This window comes from Rhinoderma darwinii, chromosome 10 (assembly GCF_050947455.1).
Source record: "Rhinoderma darwinii isolate aRhiDar2 chromosome 10, aRhiDar2.hap1, whole genome shotgun sequence".
Taxonomy (NCBI): Eukaryota; Metazoa; Chordata; class Amphibia; order Anura; family Rhinodermatidae; genus Rhinoderma; species Rhinoderma darwinii.
Window position 1 is genome coordinate 81,900,411 of NC_134696.1, and position 18,212 is coordinate 81,918,622.

Sequence of the window (18,212 nt, forward strand, 5' to 3'; positions counted from 1 at the left end):
GTCCAAAGAAGTGTCCTGCACTTCTTTTGACGAGGCTGTATTTTTACGCGTCGTCGTTTGACAGCTGTCAAACGACGACGCGTAAATAACAGGTCGTCTGCACAGTACGTCGGCAAACCCATTCAAATGAATGGGCAGATGTTTGCCGACGTATTGGAGCCGTATTTTCAGACGTAAAACGAGGCATAATACGCCTCGTATACGTCTGAAATTTGGCCGTGTGAACATACCCTTAAAGATGACATAGGAAACATTATATACTGCTGTTTACTTAAATAACTGAATCATTGTACTGTTCATTGTGTGGATATTGATCACATCTGCAATTAACCAACAAACACTGGAAACATAAACTATATTGTGTTATTCGTGAGTTGTTTTTATTGTCCTGTATAAGCTTAAGAGTAATTAATGTCTCTTGTTCTAGAATGGATTATTCATCTCTGCTGGGATTGTGGTCTGCACTTTGCTTGTTACAAGGTTAGCCTATGTAATGTAATGTAATATTAGTATGAATATAGTAAAGTTCTGTAATGTAGAATAACATATGTACAAAATATATAAATGTTATGTAACAACATTGAAATAATTATAATGTGGATTAAAACCTGGTGCAGAAAAATACCAAAACATATTTTTATTGTCAAAATAGCTTCAATTATCTGCTGCCGAGCCCTATTAGTTTTACTGGACCCCCTGGTCTGACGGTAGAAACTGCTTGTATCCTGGGGGATACTATGAGCAAGCATGGAAAAAGGGGCAGATTAGGAATATCATTTTTTGATTGGTCCTTTATTCATATATCGTGCATTCAGCATGCTTGACATAGCATGGCATGTTGGGACTTGTAGTTCCATTTTTCTCTCGTCTACAGCAACAGAATTTTATAATACCATTTACATCAAAATTTTTGAAATCAGAATTCAATAAATTTTGCACAAAAGCAAATCCATACATAAACTTCATGGCTAAAAGTATGTGGACAATAGGACAATAAAGTCCTATTATTGTGAAATGGAAATGTCTGGTGCAGGAACAAAGCATATGCCAAGTGGTAGGCCACAAAACTCACAGAGCAGGATTTCCTCTCAGGCCACTTCCACAGTATTTGTTCAGTATTTATAAGCCAAAACCAGGAGTGGGACCTTCACAGAGGAAAAAGTATAATGAAAAGATTTGCACGTCCTCCATGTTTTGGACCCACTTCTGGTTTTGGCTCACAAATACTGATACAAAATACTGACCAAATTACTCTGGTGTAAGGGTATGTTCACACGCTTAACAAAAAATATCATAAAATACGGAGCTGGGAAACCAGCTCCTGATTTTCAGACATTTTTTATGCAACTCGCGTTTTTCGCTGCATTTTTTACGGCCGTTTTTGGAGCTGTTTTTTTTATAGAGTCAATGAAAAACGCTCCAAAAATATCTCAAGAAGTGGCGTGCACTTTTTTTTTTAAATGGCCGCGTAAAAAAAAACGCCCATTCGGAAATTAAAGCCGTTTTTCCCATTGAAATCAATGGGAAGATGTTTGGAGGCATTCTGCTTCCGATTTTTTGGCAGTTTTTTTTATGTTTACGGGCCGAAAAATGACCAAAAATAAGCCGTGTGGCCTTAGAGGAGGACATTTACATCTGCCAAGGATGATCTGTTTTTTAAAGAACCATCCAGTTCCTGAGATTTTCAAAGGACCCCTGCTACAATTCTATGACAAGTGAAAAAACACCAAGACCCACCTACAAAAGACACCAACCACCTTTAAAAAAATAAATCTTTATTACAGTGGTTGACCCACGACAATCCCTGTTTTGTACTTTCATATCCCATAATCAGACAGAATGGTTGGGATCCAACCTCTGTGATCCCCGCCATAGCTGAGAACGGGGGGGGGGGGGGGCCTCTGTCCCCGTTGGAGAGCAGAATGAGCATGTAGTCACCCTCTCCATAGACTCGCTCGTCCATATACATTTCCAACATGTCAGCAGCAAATCTTCTTGTTTACACAGAGAGATTTGCTACTGACAACGATAATATTTTATGCTGCATAAATGAAACGATCAATGCCCGTTTGTCCGATTATTGCCCCGTGTAAAAGGGCCTTTTAGCCTAATTAAATTCAAAGGGGATCAGCTTTTTTTACAATCCTAGACAACCCCTTTAACGTTAGAGAGTAGGTTCACTTTAATATGAATTTGCCACATTCCAAAAAAAAACTCTGTAATTTGTTCCTTTTACTATAATGTAAGTAAAATGTAATATTCCATGTGCTGCCCGGATTATAGAATTATTGGCATTTATCTGAAATAAAAAATTATGTATCAATAACCCATAAAATCATATGCTACAATAAAAATAAATGTCCGTGATAAATTTTGTTTCTTAATTTGTTACAGTTCAGTCAAAGACAATATTGTATCCATTCTGGCAGAATGACACTAAAACACCAAAGGTGGATGATGGGAGTTCTCCTGAAATTAAATTGTCCCTTCCTTTTATGTTTTATGGAGTTCCATACAAAGCACTCTATGTAAGTACCTAAAAATGACTTTTCAATAAAACTCACAAAAATGTAGATGTTCTTTGATAATAAATAAATGTCTATCCTCATGTGGTCAGCCATAGTGTAATATTCCAAACTACATACAACGTTCTCACAAAATCAAAGACCTCATTGAATCCATTTGGATTATCTATTTTTGATTAAAATTTTTGGGGAAAAGTCATGTGGTCATGGATATGTGAAGAAATAATAGCTTGCCTCCTATCAATGTTACCAGCGATGGAAATTAGGGCTTGTCTGTTCTGTTGTCCCCATGACAAAACTTTTCACTATGTGTGAACCCAAATCACCATCCATATCAACACCCACATAATAATTATCATTATTAGAAGAGGACTTGTTAGCTCTCCTAACAATGTTGTAGCATCTTTTTTAGAACTCTAAGGGTATGTTCACACGATAGCAGGCATTTACGGCTGAAATGACAGCCTGTTTTCAGAAGAAAACAGCTGCGTCGTTTCAGCCGTAAATGCTCCTCCTCGTAATATACGAGGCGTCTGTAACGCTCGTATATCTTGAGCTGCTCTACATTGAGTTCAATGAAGAACGCCCCAAATTACGTTGCAAAGAAGTGCCCTGCACTTCTTTGCCGAGGCAGTCAATTTACGCGTCGTCGTTTGACAGCTGTCAAACGACGACGTGTAAATTACAGGTCGTCTGCACAATACGTCGGCAAACCCATTCAAATGAATGGGCAGATGTTTGCCGACGTATTGTAGCCCTATTTTCAGACGTAAAACGAGGCATAATACGCCTCGTTTACGTCTGAAAATAGGTCGTGTGAACCCAGCCTTAGTTGTGCCATTGCTCTGTTATTCCTCTGGGAAATATATGAACAAATTGATAACTGGGCAGTACGACTCCCCTTGTCAATAGGATGTAACCCTACACAGTCTGATCACTGATTGGACATGGACATGGAATAGTTACACTCATTGTCAATGTATTCATACATCTCCAGGAGGAACAACAGATGAACAGCACAATTCAGAGTTCTAAGAAAAGATGTCCCATCATTGTTATTTTATGGGGAATGCAAGTATGAAAATAGTGGTTGTCGTAGGGATCCACCAAATGTCCCTATGTCAAAATGGCAGAAGACAGAGCTTAACCTGCTGTTATGGAAGTACAGGGCAGGGAAATAGCAGGCTTTGGCAATAGAGGAATTAGGGAGTGTTTCTATATTGTACGATATATACATTTTTTGGTAGTCTTGATTTAAATAGCGAAATTGACTTCAGCTACATGATTTACAGAGATATTCTAACATGAAGTTCCCCAGGTACACACAGGGACGTGACTATAGGGTTGCAGAGGTTGCAGTGGCACCGAGGCCCGAATACTTTAAGGGCTCAATTGCTCCTCCGTCCCATAAGAGGACACCAGCACTGCCACTGACATGTCATAGTTTGGGTGCCACATTACAGATTTTGCTTTGGGGCCCCCGGAGTTTCAAGTTACGCCTCAAGGTACACATAGATGTGATGTTTTTGGTGCACTTATTTTTCAATATTACAAGAATTTACAAATTTTTTGCCACATACTGTATGTTTATTAATTTGCTATAATTCAAAAACATACACATAGAGTGCACTCTTTTAACACAATAATTGTATAGATGTGTAGCTTTAAAGGACGCCCTCATTATTTCATGGAAATTAGTCTGGCAGGACATGTAATTGTTTGGTGACTGAATGTTCATTGCGAATTATTTTTTTTTTAATTGTTTGGAAAATACAATTGACTGGTTTGACCTGAACTATAACCCACATTTAAACGCCTACTAAATGATAAAGAAAAGGCACGGAGTGACTTTCACAATTACATATATGCTCTGAAAGTAGTTGATATGTGATATGGTGTAATTTTACTATTTATCTTCCTGCAAACAGTTATCCTCTGTTCTAAATTATTGTGTATTGCAGCAGAAAATAATATTTGTTTTCTTTGTTCTGTTTGTGGGCAAAATAAAATGTATTTCTGATTGGTTAAAAGGGGTTGTCTAAGCCTAGAAATTCATGGCAATATCACTAGAATTTGACATCAATGTTTAGTCGGTGGCGGTCTACCTGCTGTGACTAGAAGAAAGTGGCAACAGTTCTAGGAATGCGTCATGCCACGTTGTCTCATGTTGGCTCCCCTCAGCTTTTTCCTGGCAGCCACATGGTGGGCCATTGACTATAATCGGCCCACCAGGCAACTTAGGGCAATAGTGGTATAGCCTAGTGACATGCCACCAATGGCTCTGTTGAGACAACCCCTTTAATAATTACTGTAAATATGTTTAATCTATGACCAGCTGGCAAACCTTATCATAATTTCCAAATCCAGAAATGTCCCTAGTTTGTTTCCAATAGTTAAATACCCCAGTGGTTTATTGGCCCAAGAGCTCCAGTGTAGCAGTTTAGTTGTATTCCTGGCGTTCCCGATCCCGGTGAATTTGCATCTCGGTCTCTCCATGCTGGCCTATATTTCAGTGGTGTGGTCCCTGCTGTACAGTGTATCTAGTGTCCAGTTATTAGGTCTCCCCAGCCAGTCATATTTCTTTAAATCTACAATTTCCATATGTATCTTTTGAATTGACAGTGCTTGTGGTTTGATCAATATGTTTCCTGTTTGTCTTTCCCTAGGTCAACAACAATGGAGTTATCTCCTTCAATGTTCTTGTCAGCCAGTTTACTCCCGAAGCGTTTCCACTAGCTGATGGGCGTGCATTCATTGCCCCTTTTTGGGCAGATGTTCATAATGGAATACGAGGCGAAATCTACTACCGGGAAACCACAGATCCAGTTATCTTGAAAAAAGCAACTAAGGATATTAGGAAGTATTTCAGAAATCTTCCCTCCTTCTCAGCCACCTGGGTCTTCCTCGTCACATGGGATGAGGTCACCTTTTATGGAGGAAGCAGCACCACTCCTGTAATACTATACCTTAAAATATTTCTCAGTATATTCAATTATTTTCTACAGGGTACTGACCACTAGGGTATTTATGTAGTATGGAGGGGCCTGGGGCCAGCGGCAGCTCCTTAGTCGGATGCATCACTTATTAATTTAATGCAGGGATTGCAAAATAAATAATGCTTCTTAAACTAAACGTGTGAAATCAATGTGCTAAGTTTACTGGGGTAGATGGAAACATACCCATGACCTTTATTGCTCAAGTGACCAAACCACTTTAAATCTGCCCGGCTTTTTAACTATAGCAATTACAATATAATGGTTTTCCCTTCAATTAAATGTACCGTACTGCACTGAGTTCTGGACTGACAGAAAAGAATCATTAAAAGTGCTTTTGTGTTTATTTTATGATAATTTAGAGCACTTTTTTGACAAAAATATTTTGGTATAGAGTTACATAGTTACATAGTTAGTACGGCTGAAAAAAGACACATGTCCATCAAGTTCAACCAAGGGACGGGAAAAGGGAAGTAAAACATTTCTACACATAGGAGCTAATACTTTTTTGTTCTAGGAAATTATCTAGCCCTTTTTTAAAGCCATCTACTGTCCCTGCTGTGACCAGCTCCTGCGGTAGGCTATTCCATAGATTCACAGTTCTCACAGTAAAGAAGGCTTGTCGCCTCTGCAGGTTGAACCTTTTTTTCTCCAGATGGAGGGAGTGCCCCCTTGTTTTTTGAGGGGGTTTTACATGGAACAGGATTTCACCATATTTTTGGTATGTGCCATTAATATATTTTATATAAATTAATCATGTCCCCCCTTAGTCGTCTTTTTTCAAGGCTAAATAGGTTTAATTCTTTTAATCTTTCCTCATAACTTAAATTCTCCATGCCCCTAATTAGCTTCGTTGCTCTTCTTTGTATTTTTTCCAAATCCAGGGCATCCTTTCTATGAACTGGAGCCCAGAACTAAACTGCATATTCTAGATGAGGCCTCACTAATGCTTTGTAAAGTGGCAATATTACATCCCTGTCCCGCGAGTCCATGCCTCTTTTAATACACGACAATATCCTGCTGGCCTTTGAAGCAGCTGATTGACACTGCATGCTGTTATTTAGTTTATGATTTACAAGTACACCCAGATCCTTCTCAACAAGTGACTCCCCCAGTGTAGCTCCCCCTAGGACATATGATGCATGCAGGTTGTTCGTACCCAGATGCATAACTTTACATTTATCTACATTAAACTTCATCTGCCAAGTGGATGCCCAAACACTTAGTTTGTTTAAATCCGCTTGCAATTCATGAACATCTTCCATAGACTGAACTATATTACAAAGCTTGGTGTCATCTGCAAAAATAGAAATAGTGCTATTAATCCCATCCTCTATATCATTAATAAATAAGTTGAATAATAGTGGTCCCAGCAGTGAACCCTGGGGTACACCACTTATAACCGGGGACAATTCAGAGTAGGAATCATTGACCACAACTCTCTGGATACGGTCCTTGAGCCAATTCTCAATCCAATTACAAACTATATTTTCTAAACCTATAGTCCTTAATTTACCCATTAGACGTCTATGAGGGACAGTGTCAAATGCCTTTGCAAAGTCCAAAAACACTAAATCCACAGCGGCCCCTCTGTCTAGGCTTCTGCTCACCAGATTAGGCTAGTTTGACAACTTCTGTTCTTAGTAAAACCGTGCTGGCTGTCACTTATAATACTATTTATTGTCACATAATCCTGTATATAGTCCCTCAATAGCCCCTCAAACATTTTCCCCACGATGGATGTTAAGCTTACTGGTCTATAATTACCCGGGGAAGACCTAGAGCACTTTTTGAAAATAGGCACCACATTTGCCCTGCGCCAGTCCCTTGGCACTATTCCAGTCACTAGAGATTCTCTGAATATTATGAAAAGGGGGACAGAAATAACTGAACTAAGCTCTTTAAGAATTCTAGGGTGTATCCCATCTGGTCCCGGGGCCTTGTGCACATTTATTTTATTTAATTTAGCTTGGACCATATCTACATTCATCCAATTCATTATATCAACTGATATTAACAGCACTTGATCCCCTGTGACCAACTCCCCATTACCACTATCTAGGGGTCCTACATGTTCAGACCTTGGCTTTTTAGCATTTATATACTTGAATAATTTTTGGGGATTTGTTTTACTATCCTTGGCCACCTGCCTTTCATTTTGTATTTTTGCTAATTTTATTACATTTTTACAGATTTTATTAAGCTCTTTATATTTTACAAAGGCTGCAGATGTACCCTCAGATTTGTATTTTTTAAATGCCCTTTTTTTGTCATGTATTGCCCTTTTTACAGAAGGTGTAAGCCATGTGTGATTTCATTTTAGTCGTTTATACTTGTTACCTATAGGAATAAATTTTGCACTATAATTACCCAAAGTAGATTTGAAAATCTCCCATTTATCATTTGTTCCATTATTTGACATTAGTTCTTCCCAGTCTATATCCTGAATTGCAGCCTTCATCCTAGGGAAATTGGCTTTCTTAAAATTAAATGTTTTTGCCCTCCCAGCCTGTGTTTGTTTTTTACAGTATAGGTAAAATGTAACTATATTGTGATCACTGTTACCGAGGTTTTCACGAACATTGACGTTCCCAACAAGCTCTGCATTATTAGAAATGACCAGATCCAACAGAGCTTCACCTCTAGTTGGGTCTTCCACAAACTGGCCCATAAAATTTTCCTGCAACAGGTTGAGGAAATGTCTCCCCTTTGCAGTTGAAGCCGAACCATGACACCAATTAATATCCCGGAAATTAAAATCTCCCATTATCACTACAGCACCCGCCTGTGCAGCCCGCTCCATCTGTTTATATAGCTGACCTTCCATCTCCTCAGTTATATTGGGGGGTCAATAGATTACACCAAAAGTAATTTTTTCAGTGTTTACCTCCCTTTGTAATTCCACCCACAAGGTTTCAACCTCCTCACAATCTTCACCCACTATTGTCTCTTTCACACTTGCCTTCATATCATTTCTCACATACAGACATACACCACCACCTTTCCTATTTTTCCTGTCTTTCCGAAACAGTGTAAAACCCTGCAGATTTACAGAGCAGTCATGTGAAGAATCCAGCCATGTTTCAGCAACACCAACTATATCTATATTTTCTTCCAGTACCAAGGCCTCCAGCTCCCCCATTTTGCTTGCTAGACTTCTGCCATTTGTGAACATACACTTTAACTTGCCTTTCAGTTTTTCACTTTTATTATCAGAAATGTGATTTGACATTATTTGGGCATTTTTATTTACACTGCTGTTCTGTAACAAAAGGATCTCCTTATCCTGTTGTCTAGTCCTCTCCCAACATTCTGTTTCTCCCCCCACCAATATAGTCTGACCCCTCTCTAACCTGGCTACCCCTTTTTTTTCTACATTGACCTCCCTCCTCAGCCCTAGTTTAAATACTCCACCACCCCAGCTAGAATTCTCTCCACCAGCACAGCGGACCCCCTTCCATTTAGGTGCAAATCATCTGCAGAATACAGTTTGTACCCCAATGAAAAGTCAGCCCAGTGCTCTAGGAACCCAAATCCTTCTCCTCTACACCAAGACTTAAGCCATGCATTTAACTCCCTGAGCTCCCGCTGTCTTTCCTGTGATGCGCATGGCACAGGCAGTATTCCTGAGAATACAACCTTGGAGGTCCTTCCCTTCAGCTTGTAGCCTAGTTCTTTAAAATTATTCTTAAGGCTCCTCCACCTACCATTTATTCTGTCGTTGGTACCCACATGGACCACGACAGCTGGATCATCACCAGCCCCTCCCAGCAATTTGTTCACCCGTTCCACCACATGCCGAACCCTGGCACCAGGGAGACAGCAAACCATTCGGTTGAGGTGGTCTTGGCGACAAATCATTCTATCCGTCTTCCTGATTATAGAATCCCCTACGACTATCAATTGCCTTGGCTTACCTGCATTACCATCCCGCCGACTACTAGCTGGGCTGTTCTTCCAGCTGTTAGGGAGATCAGTATCCACTAGGGCTTCCATTTCTGAGACTGACACCCTCGCATCATCACCAAACTTGGCAATTTTGTTTGGAATGTCAGAAACCGGATCAGCCTTCCTTTTCTTTGACCCCTTTCTACTGCCTCTAACTACATTAACCCAGCTACTTGCCTGATCCTGCTCACCCATGTCTTCACCCTCCAGTTCTAACCCACTAACTGCATGCTCCGTGAGCAGCATGCTTCGCTCAAAATTGTCTATCGCCCTCTGAGTGATTTTTTCATTTCAAGCTTTGCCAATTCACCTGATTTGCCAGCCATTTGGTCGCACTGCCAAATCGAATGGTTAGATTTGAGATTCAATCTTGGCAAATTCATGTGAATAATAGGTAGATTGATTCTCTAGTTGTATTCTATGGACCAGCGAATCAGACGAATCTGCTAAACATAATAAATTATACAGGGGTTCTCCGGGGCATTAAAGAGGTTGTCCAGGATAAGAAATATATGGCTGCTTTCTTCCAAAAACAGCACCATACCTGTTCACAGGTTGTGTGTGGTATTACAGCAAAGCTCCATTCACTTCAATGGTGTTCCAATACCAGACACAACCCATGAACAAGTATGGCACTGTATTTGGAAGCAGCCATGTTTTTCTGGTGCTCAAAAACTTTTTAGGATAGATCATTAGTCTTTGATGGATGCGATCCGACCTCTGGGGCACCCACCAATCAGCATAATTAAGGAGCTGCCGCACCTCTACAAGCACCACATCCCCTTAATTGTGTACTTAGGCACAGCAGGTTATCTGTATGGGTGCCTGTGCCTGGAAACTGCAGCTTGTCCCATTTACTTGATGGCCATTGTTAAAGTCCCAGAGAACCCCTTTAAGTTAAGAATTCAGAATTTTAATCTGGTTTCTGTTTCAGACAAGAACCCTATTAACTCCCCTCCCTCATACACATTTCATTGGTTTATCCTGTAGAATTTGAAGAAATGTGTGTGATCCTCTCCTATTTCCCATACTGAATAGAATACAAGTTCTATATACTTTTTTTATATTTGCTCTTTGTAAAAGCCAAAATACATAAGATAATGCCCTAGATTTGAAGTAGCTCTTTGTTACTTGTTCAGTAATAAGATAATCTCATTGTTCCACGGTCGTTATGTTTCAATGTTACCTGCCAATCTCGAAAAGACGATAAGAAAAGGTAAAGCTTTTCATGATTCTTTAATTACATTGACAGGTGAATACATTTCAAGCTCTGCTGATTTCAGATGGCACATCAAGCTTTGCAATGTTCAATTATGAGGAGATTACATGGACTACAGGGACAGCAAGTGGAGGAGACCCTCTTACAGGCTTAGGAGGTGTGATGGCACAGGTAAGAAATATATGTAAACCAACTACATACACCATCACTTATAATATGGGATGGTAAAGAGTATTTCTTATTAATAAGTTTGAAAGAGTTTGTGTCGTTTCAGGAAACTTTTGACATGTCATAATGACATGTCAGAAGTTCTGATCGGTGGACACTTGGGTGCCAATACCACCACCGATCGCTATAGCGAACGGGCAGAAGCTTTATGGCTGAAGATCGGCTCACATTAAAAGTCTATGAGTGCGTCATCAGGCTGAAGATGCACTCATAGACTTTCCACGCAGCCAAAGAGGCAAAGTGCTCGGGTGAGTGCTTTTGCTCAACCATTTCAGTGATCGGTGGGGTTCTCGACACCCCGACCCCACTGTTTAAAACTGGTCACTTGTTTATCCGAATGAGTAGATTATATACCAGTTCTCTGTATTGACCAGACATATATTTATACATGTGAATAAGATCACTTGTAAGGCGTCTTTTTTCCAAGCTGAACAAGCCAACTTTTCTAGTCACTTATTGTGAAAGAGATCTCCGATCTCAATTTAGTCGCCTACCTTTGAACTTTCTCCAGTTCTCCTATATCCTTTTTACAATGTGGAGCCCAAATTTGAATGCCATATTTGAGATGTGATCCTGCAAGAGATTTATGGAGGTGTAATATTACAGTGAGATTTTATCTCTCTTTTTAAACACCCTTAGGCCTTGTTCACATCTGCTTCGGGCTTCCGTTCATAGGTTCCGTTAGAAGTTTCCATCAGGAGAACCCATGAACGGAAAGCCAAACGGAAACCATAGGTTCCGTTTGCATTACAATTGATTTCAATGGTAATGCTTCCATTGCAAATGGTTTCCGTTTCCGTTTTTTAGCGGAAACAATAGCGCAGATGACTACACTTAACCCTTGCTGTATCGCCCCTATCTACTCTATCTAACCCTATTTTTATCACCACCGTCTCTTCCCCAGATTAGAGATTAAAAGCTCCTCCAGCTGTCTAACCGTTCCTACCCCCTGCACTGCTGCACCCTCCCCATTCAACTGTTAGAAGGGAGAATTAAAGGGGTTTTCCCATGAGAGACATTTATAACATATCCACAGGATATGTCATAAATGTCAGATAGATGCGGGTCCCACCTCTGGGAACCGCACCTATCCGTAGAACAGACTTTCCTAAACCCCGTTCTACCTTTTTGTGCTCACGCTGCCTCCCCGGCCACTTCCTGATTACATGGTCGGGAGTTACGGAAACAGTGTAACTCGCTGAGCTATGCTGTTTCCGTAACTCTCATAGAGTGAATGGCAGAAGCAAAGTAGCATGCAAGCTGCGCTGTTTTCATAACTACTATTCAGTTCAGTTACTGAAACAGCGTGGCTCACATGCTCCGTTGCTTCTGTAACTGCCATTCACTACTGTGGGAGTTACGGAAACAGCGTAGCTCAGCGAGTTATGCTGTTTCCGTAACTCCCGACCATGTCCCGACAATGTAATCAGGAAGTGGCCGGGAGTCAGCATTAGCACAAAATGGTAGAACAAAGTTTAGGGGACCCCATTCTAGAGATAGGTGCGGGTTCCAGAGGTGGGACCCGCATCTAGCTGATATTTATGACATATCCTGGGATATGTCATAAATGTCTCTGATGGGAAAACCCCTTTAAGGGGACATGATTAACCCAGAGAAAAATATAAAAATGGGGCATACCAATGTTCATTGAGTTAATAAATAATTAGGATTGATACAAATGTACAGTATGCCTAAATTATTTGATGTATTTAGATCTTATATAGTATGACATTATGACATGATTTATAAGATTAACACTGGAGCTTAAAGCTCTGATACCATTGGACATCAAATTCCTTAACTTGACACTTAAAGGGGTTTTCCACCTTCTGACAACTGATGACCGGATCCACCGGATAGGTCATCAGTACATGATCGGTGGGTGTCCGACACCCGGACCCCGCACAGATCAGCTGGTCCGGTGCCTCCGTGCAACAGACGTACGTGCTGGAAGCAGTTGGCTCCGGCCACGGAATAGCGGCCGAGCTGAAGTACTGCAGCTCTGCTCCTATTCAAGAGAATAGGAGCAGGACTGCAGTTCTGCAGCACGGCCGCTATGTTATGTACGGAGCCAACTGCTTCCGGCTCCCAGCACCTTCTAAGTGTACCACACAAAGTACTGACACACTATTTTCCCCCTTGCCTGGCTGCATACTGAAAAAATAAATACATGATAAACTAAATATATTCATGATAAACATGAGGTAATGGTTGATATTTTGGCCAAAATACGCAAGCTCGCAACCCACGTCAAGGGTCCTCATCGTATTGTGAGTCCCTATACTCCTATTACAAACAAATCACAAAAATTAGCAATATTAATTTAAAATCACTGAAAAAAGCCAAACTTACTCACCTTGGCAGATATACACACCAATTCACGAGGACACAGACAGACTACAATGCTACATAGAGGGAGATTGCACAGGAAAACCCCTTTAGGCCGGATTCACACAAGCGTGTGCGTTCTGCGCGCGCAAATAATGCGCCGTTTTGCGCGCGCAAAAGGTACATAACAGCTCCGTGTGTCAGCAGCGTATGATGCGTGGCTGCGTGATTTTCGCGCAGCCGCCATCATTATTACACTCTGTATGTTTGTAAACAGAAAAGCACGTGGTGCTTTTCTGTTTACATTCATAGTTCTTACTGCTGTTGTGCGAATCACGCGCATCACACGGAAGTGCTTCCGTGTGCTGCACGTGATTTTCACGCACCCATTGACTTCAATGCGTGCGTGATGCGCGAAAAACGCACAAATATAGGACATGTCGTGAGTTTTACGCAGCGGGCACACGCTGCGTGAAACTCACGGACTGTCTGAACTGCCCCATTGACTAACATAATATCACGTTCGTCTGAATGAGCCCTAAATGCGTTAAATATGGTAAGAAACTTTAACTTGACTTTTTTAATGGTTTTTGTTGTGATAAGTTATCACACTGCAGCCAGTTATCAGGGTCATGCTAAAGAAGCACTCTGTTTTTTTTTTCCCCCAGTCCCCACTCCCGTTTGCAAATGTAATCTAGTGTAATGTGAACATGTGTATTGACTTACTTGGTGCTGTATTTCACGGGCCGCCCTTGGGTCACTTGGTCTGTAGTCTGACAACCCAAATCCTACAGTGTCTATTATAGAAACCGGATGTCAGGCTCTCAATGCAAGTCTATAAAACTCACATCGGGGCTCTCATAGACTTGCATTGTGCGCCTGACATCCGGTCCCCACAACTGACGCTGAAGGATACAGGGAGTCAGAATGAAGATCACGTGACTCCACGGCTTCACAGAACGGAGCAGCCGTGAAATACAGCACCAGGTAAGTCACTACACATTACTCTACACTACATTTACTAATGGGGCACTTGCGGAAAAAAATAAGTGTTTATTCAAAGTTATCTACATTTGTATACTAGTATTGATTGCCCCGTTCTTTTTTTGGTTTTATTTAGGCTGGATTTATTGGTGGAAATATGACAAACTTTTTTAGTGTACCCGGTTCCCGGTCAGCTGAGATTGTCAATATCGAAGAAACTACTAATGTGAACATCCTAGGACGCTGGATATTCAGAATAGATGGAAAGGAGATTGATCCAGCTAATGGCTGCAGTCTAAAAGGTATATCAACATCTGATATCAAGATCTACGCTTAAGAATTATTTTCTGGGTTTCAAATTAATTGAAGATATTTTCTACTTTGACACTTTAAACTGAACATCACTGCTGCCAGCCATGATACTAGGTATCTCCACAATAGAGGTTCTCTTTAAAGAATTGTTTATTTAAATGGTATACATTCAGTCCAATTATTGTTAAAAACTTTTTTGATTATTATGGATCGAGCTGTTTCGTTAGAGGCACTAATGACTCGACAGTTTTAATTTTCCATCTTTACGATTGCTATATTGTTATAGGGACTGGTATTAGCTGCGTGACTTTGAAGCACATGTCTACAAAATCTTTGTTTAAAGAGTAACTACACTTTCATTAAACCTTTGATATGTCATAAAGACATATTAATAAGCGATAAGCTGAGCGCCCTGCACCTTCAGCTGTGATTGGCTCTCCTTGTCAAGATGAAGACAGCTCTCATAGTCGCTGAGCGCTGATGAGAGCCGAAAGAGCAAAGTGTTCAGCTGAGCGCCTCTGCGCCTTTGTTTCGGCAGCGGTGGGGGTCTCAGCACACTGACCCCCCTGATCCCAAATTTTAATGTGTCTCTATATGTAATTCCTATTTAAAGCAATTTTAGATAATAAATTCTCATGAAGTTTTCTTTCTGTCAGGTCACTTTGTGGGTCAAGGACAGGTTTTCTGGGAAAATGGAAATTGTACTACCAGATGTCGCTGCCTTGATTTCAACAATGAAATATCATGCCAGGAATCAATTTGTGGCCCATATGAAGTCTGTGAACCAAAGGAGAAATATTTCCAATGTCTACCAGTTGAAAGCAGCACTTGTGTGGTCTTCGGGGACCCTCATTATCACACATTTGATGGGCTTCTCTTCCACTTCCAAGGTTCCTGTTCTTATCTTCTAGCAAGGAACTGCAACCAAGGGAATCATCTTCCATATTTTAGCATAGAAGCCAAGAATGAAAACCGTGAGGGGTCTTCAGTATCGTGGCTCAAAGACATCTCTATGGAGGTCTATTCACATAACATTGTCATACCCAAGGAAAGTTTTGGAAAAGTAAAGGTAAGAGAAAAATATTTACTTCTTAGTGTAATGTATCTAGTTTTAACAAACATTGGCGCTATGCTAAAGTTCAAGTTGGGGAAATGTATCATTATTGGCGCACTGTATGAACGCTGTACCAGTATCTCTCCCTCATGCAGCGTGTGTCAGATTCATCAACAGGTTGCACGCCATGTTGGAAATGTTGATGAATGAGTTGTGCTTCGTGCAACTCTAAAGCCCTGCTCACTTTTTCAGATAGTTGTATGTGTTGGAAAAAGCAGCAGTCCCTTCATAAATATGAAATTTGTCCCAAACGTCATTTAATGGCAATATATTTGTACCAAAAAACATTGATAAATCTGCCCTAATGTTTAGAAATGGAATGAAAGTAAATTCTCATTCCTCCTTAATTTAGCATTAAAATGTTCTTGTTTTGCACCCATTTTGTATTCATTAATATTTGTCCGGCCAAAGATCTCTTTAAACTGAACATTCTAGAAAAGAAAAGTTAAATTGTTGATCTCAGAAACACTATTAGAATCATTCTTTTGTTCCAAGAGTCATATATTTGCCCATTCTCTGGTCTCCAGTGGTTTAGCACATCTGCCCCTCTGGCATACTGTCAAGGGATACCACAGTGCCAAATGTTAAACTTAGTAAAAAAAAATAAATCTATATATACATATATATATATATATATATATATATATATATATATATATATATACACATATATATATATATATATATATACAGTGAAGGAAATAAGTATTTGATCCCTTGCTGATTTTGTAAGTTTGCCCACTGTCAAAGACATGAACAGTCTAGAATTTTTAGGCTAGGTCAATTTTACCAGTGAGAGATAGATTATATAAAAAAAAAAAAAAAAATCACATTGTCAAAATTATATATATTTATTTGCATTGTGCACAGAGAAATAAGTATTTGATCCCTTTGGCAAACAAGACTTAATACTTGGTGGCAAAACCCTTGTTGGCAAGCACAGCAGTCAGACATTTTTAGTAGTTGATGATGAGGTTTGCACACATGTTAGATGGAATTTTGGCCCACTCCTCTTTGCAGATCATCTGTAAATCATTAAGATTTCGAGGCTGTCGCTTGGCAACTCGGATCTTCAGCTCCCTCCATAAGTTTTCGATGGGATTAAGGTCTGGAGACTGGCTAGGCCACTCCATGACCTTAATGTTCTTCTTTTTGAGCCACTCCTTTGTTGCCTTGGCTGTATGTTTCGGGTCATTGTCGTGCTGGAAGACCCAGCCACGAGCCATTTTTAATGTCCTGGTGGAGGGAAGGAGGTTGTCTCTCAGGATTTGACGGTACATGGCTCCATCCATTCTCCCATTGATGCGGTGAAGTAGTCCTGTGCCCTTAGCAGAGAAACACCCCCAAAACATAATGTTTCCACCTCCATGCTTGACAGTGGGGACGGTGTTCTTTGGGTCATAGGCAGCATTTCTCTTCCTCCAAAAACGGCGAGTTGAGTTAATGGCAAAGAGCTCAATTTTAGTTCATCTGACCACAGCACCTTCTCCCAATCACTCTCAGAATCATCCAGATGTTCATTTGCAAACTTCAGACGGGCCTGTACATGTGCCTTCTTGAGCAGGGGGACCTTGCGGGCACTGCAGGATTTTAATCCATTACGGCGTAATGTGTTACCAATGGTTTTCTTGGTGACTGTGGTCCCAGCTGCCTTGAGATCATTAACAAGTTCCCCCCGTGTAGTTTTCGGCTGAGCTCTCACCTTCCTCAGGATCAAGGATACCCCACAAGGTGAGATTTTGCATGGAGCCCCAGATCGATGTCGATTGACAGTCATTTTGTATGTCTTCCATTTTCTTACTATTGCACCAACAGTTGTCTCCTTCTCACCTAGTGTCTTACTTATGGTTTTGTAGCCCATTCCAGCCTTGTGCAGGTCTATGATCTTGTCCCTGACATCCTTAGAAAGCTCTTTGGTCTTGCCCATGTTGTAGAGGTTAGAGTAAGACTGATTAATTGAGTCTGTGGACAGGAGTCTTTTATACAGGTGACCATGTAAGACAGCTGTCTTTAATGCAGGCACCAAGTTGATTTGGAGCGTGTAACTGGTCTGGAGGAGGCTGAACTCTTAATGGTTGGTAGGGGATCAAATACTTATTTCTCTGTGCACAATGCAAATAAATATATATAATTTTGACTATGTGATTTTCCTTTTTTTTTAAATATAATCTATCTCTCACTGGTAAAATTAACCTAGCCTAAAAATTCTAGACTGTTCATGACTTTGACAGTGGGCAAACTTACAAAATCAGCAAGGGATCAAATACTTATTTCCTCCACTGTATATATATACACACTACCGTTCAAAAGTTTGGGGTCACCCAGACAATTTTGTGTTTTTCATGAAGACTCACAGTTATATTTATCAAATGAGTTGCAAAATGACTAGAAAATATAGTCAAGACATTGACAAGGTTAGAAATAATGATTTTTGTTTCAAATAATAATTTTCTCCTTCAAACTTTGCTTTCGTCAAAGAATGCTCCATTTGCAGCAATTACAGGATTGCAGACCTTTGGCATTCTAGCTGTTAATTTGCATAGGTAATTGGGAGAAATTTC

The 18,212-nt window shown here is 40.4% G+C and overlaps 1 protein-coding gene across 1 annotated transcript in view; it reads left to right on the forward strand.

The window, feature by feature from the left end:
• The first annotated feature begins 428 nt into the window (after window positions 1-428).
• TECTA (tectorin alpha) overlaps window positions 429-18,212 on the forward strand; it is a 171,925-nt gene continuing 154,141 nt past the window's right edge. Inside the window, exons 1-6 of the mRNA XM_075840108.1 lie at window positions 429-480; window positions 2,395-2,528; window positions 5,192-5,479; window positions 10,719-10,856; window positions 14,362-14,527; window positions 15,194-15,606. Of these exons, the coding sequence (XP_075696223.1) occupies window positions 429-480; window positions 2,395-2,528; window positions 5,192-5,479; window positions 10,719-10,856; window positions 14,362-14,527; window positions 15,194-15,606 (1,191 nt within the window). The remainder of the gene's footprint in view (window positions 481-2,394; window positions 2,529-5,191; window positions 5,480-10,718; window positions 10,857-14,361; window positions 14,528-15,193; window positions 15,607-18,212) is intronic.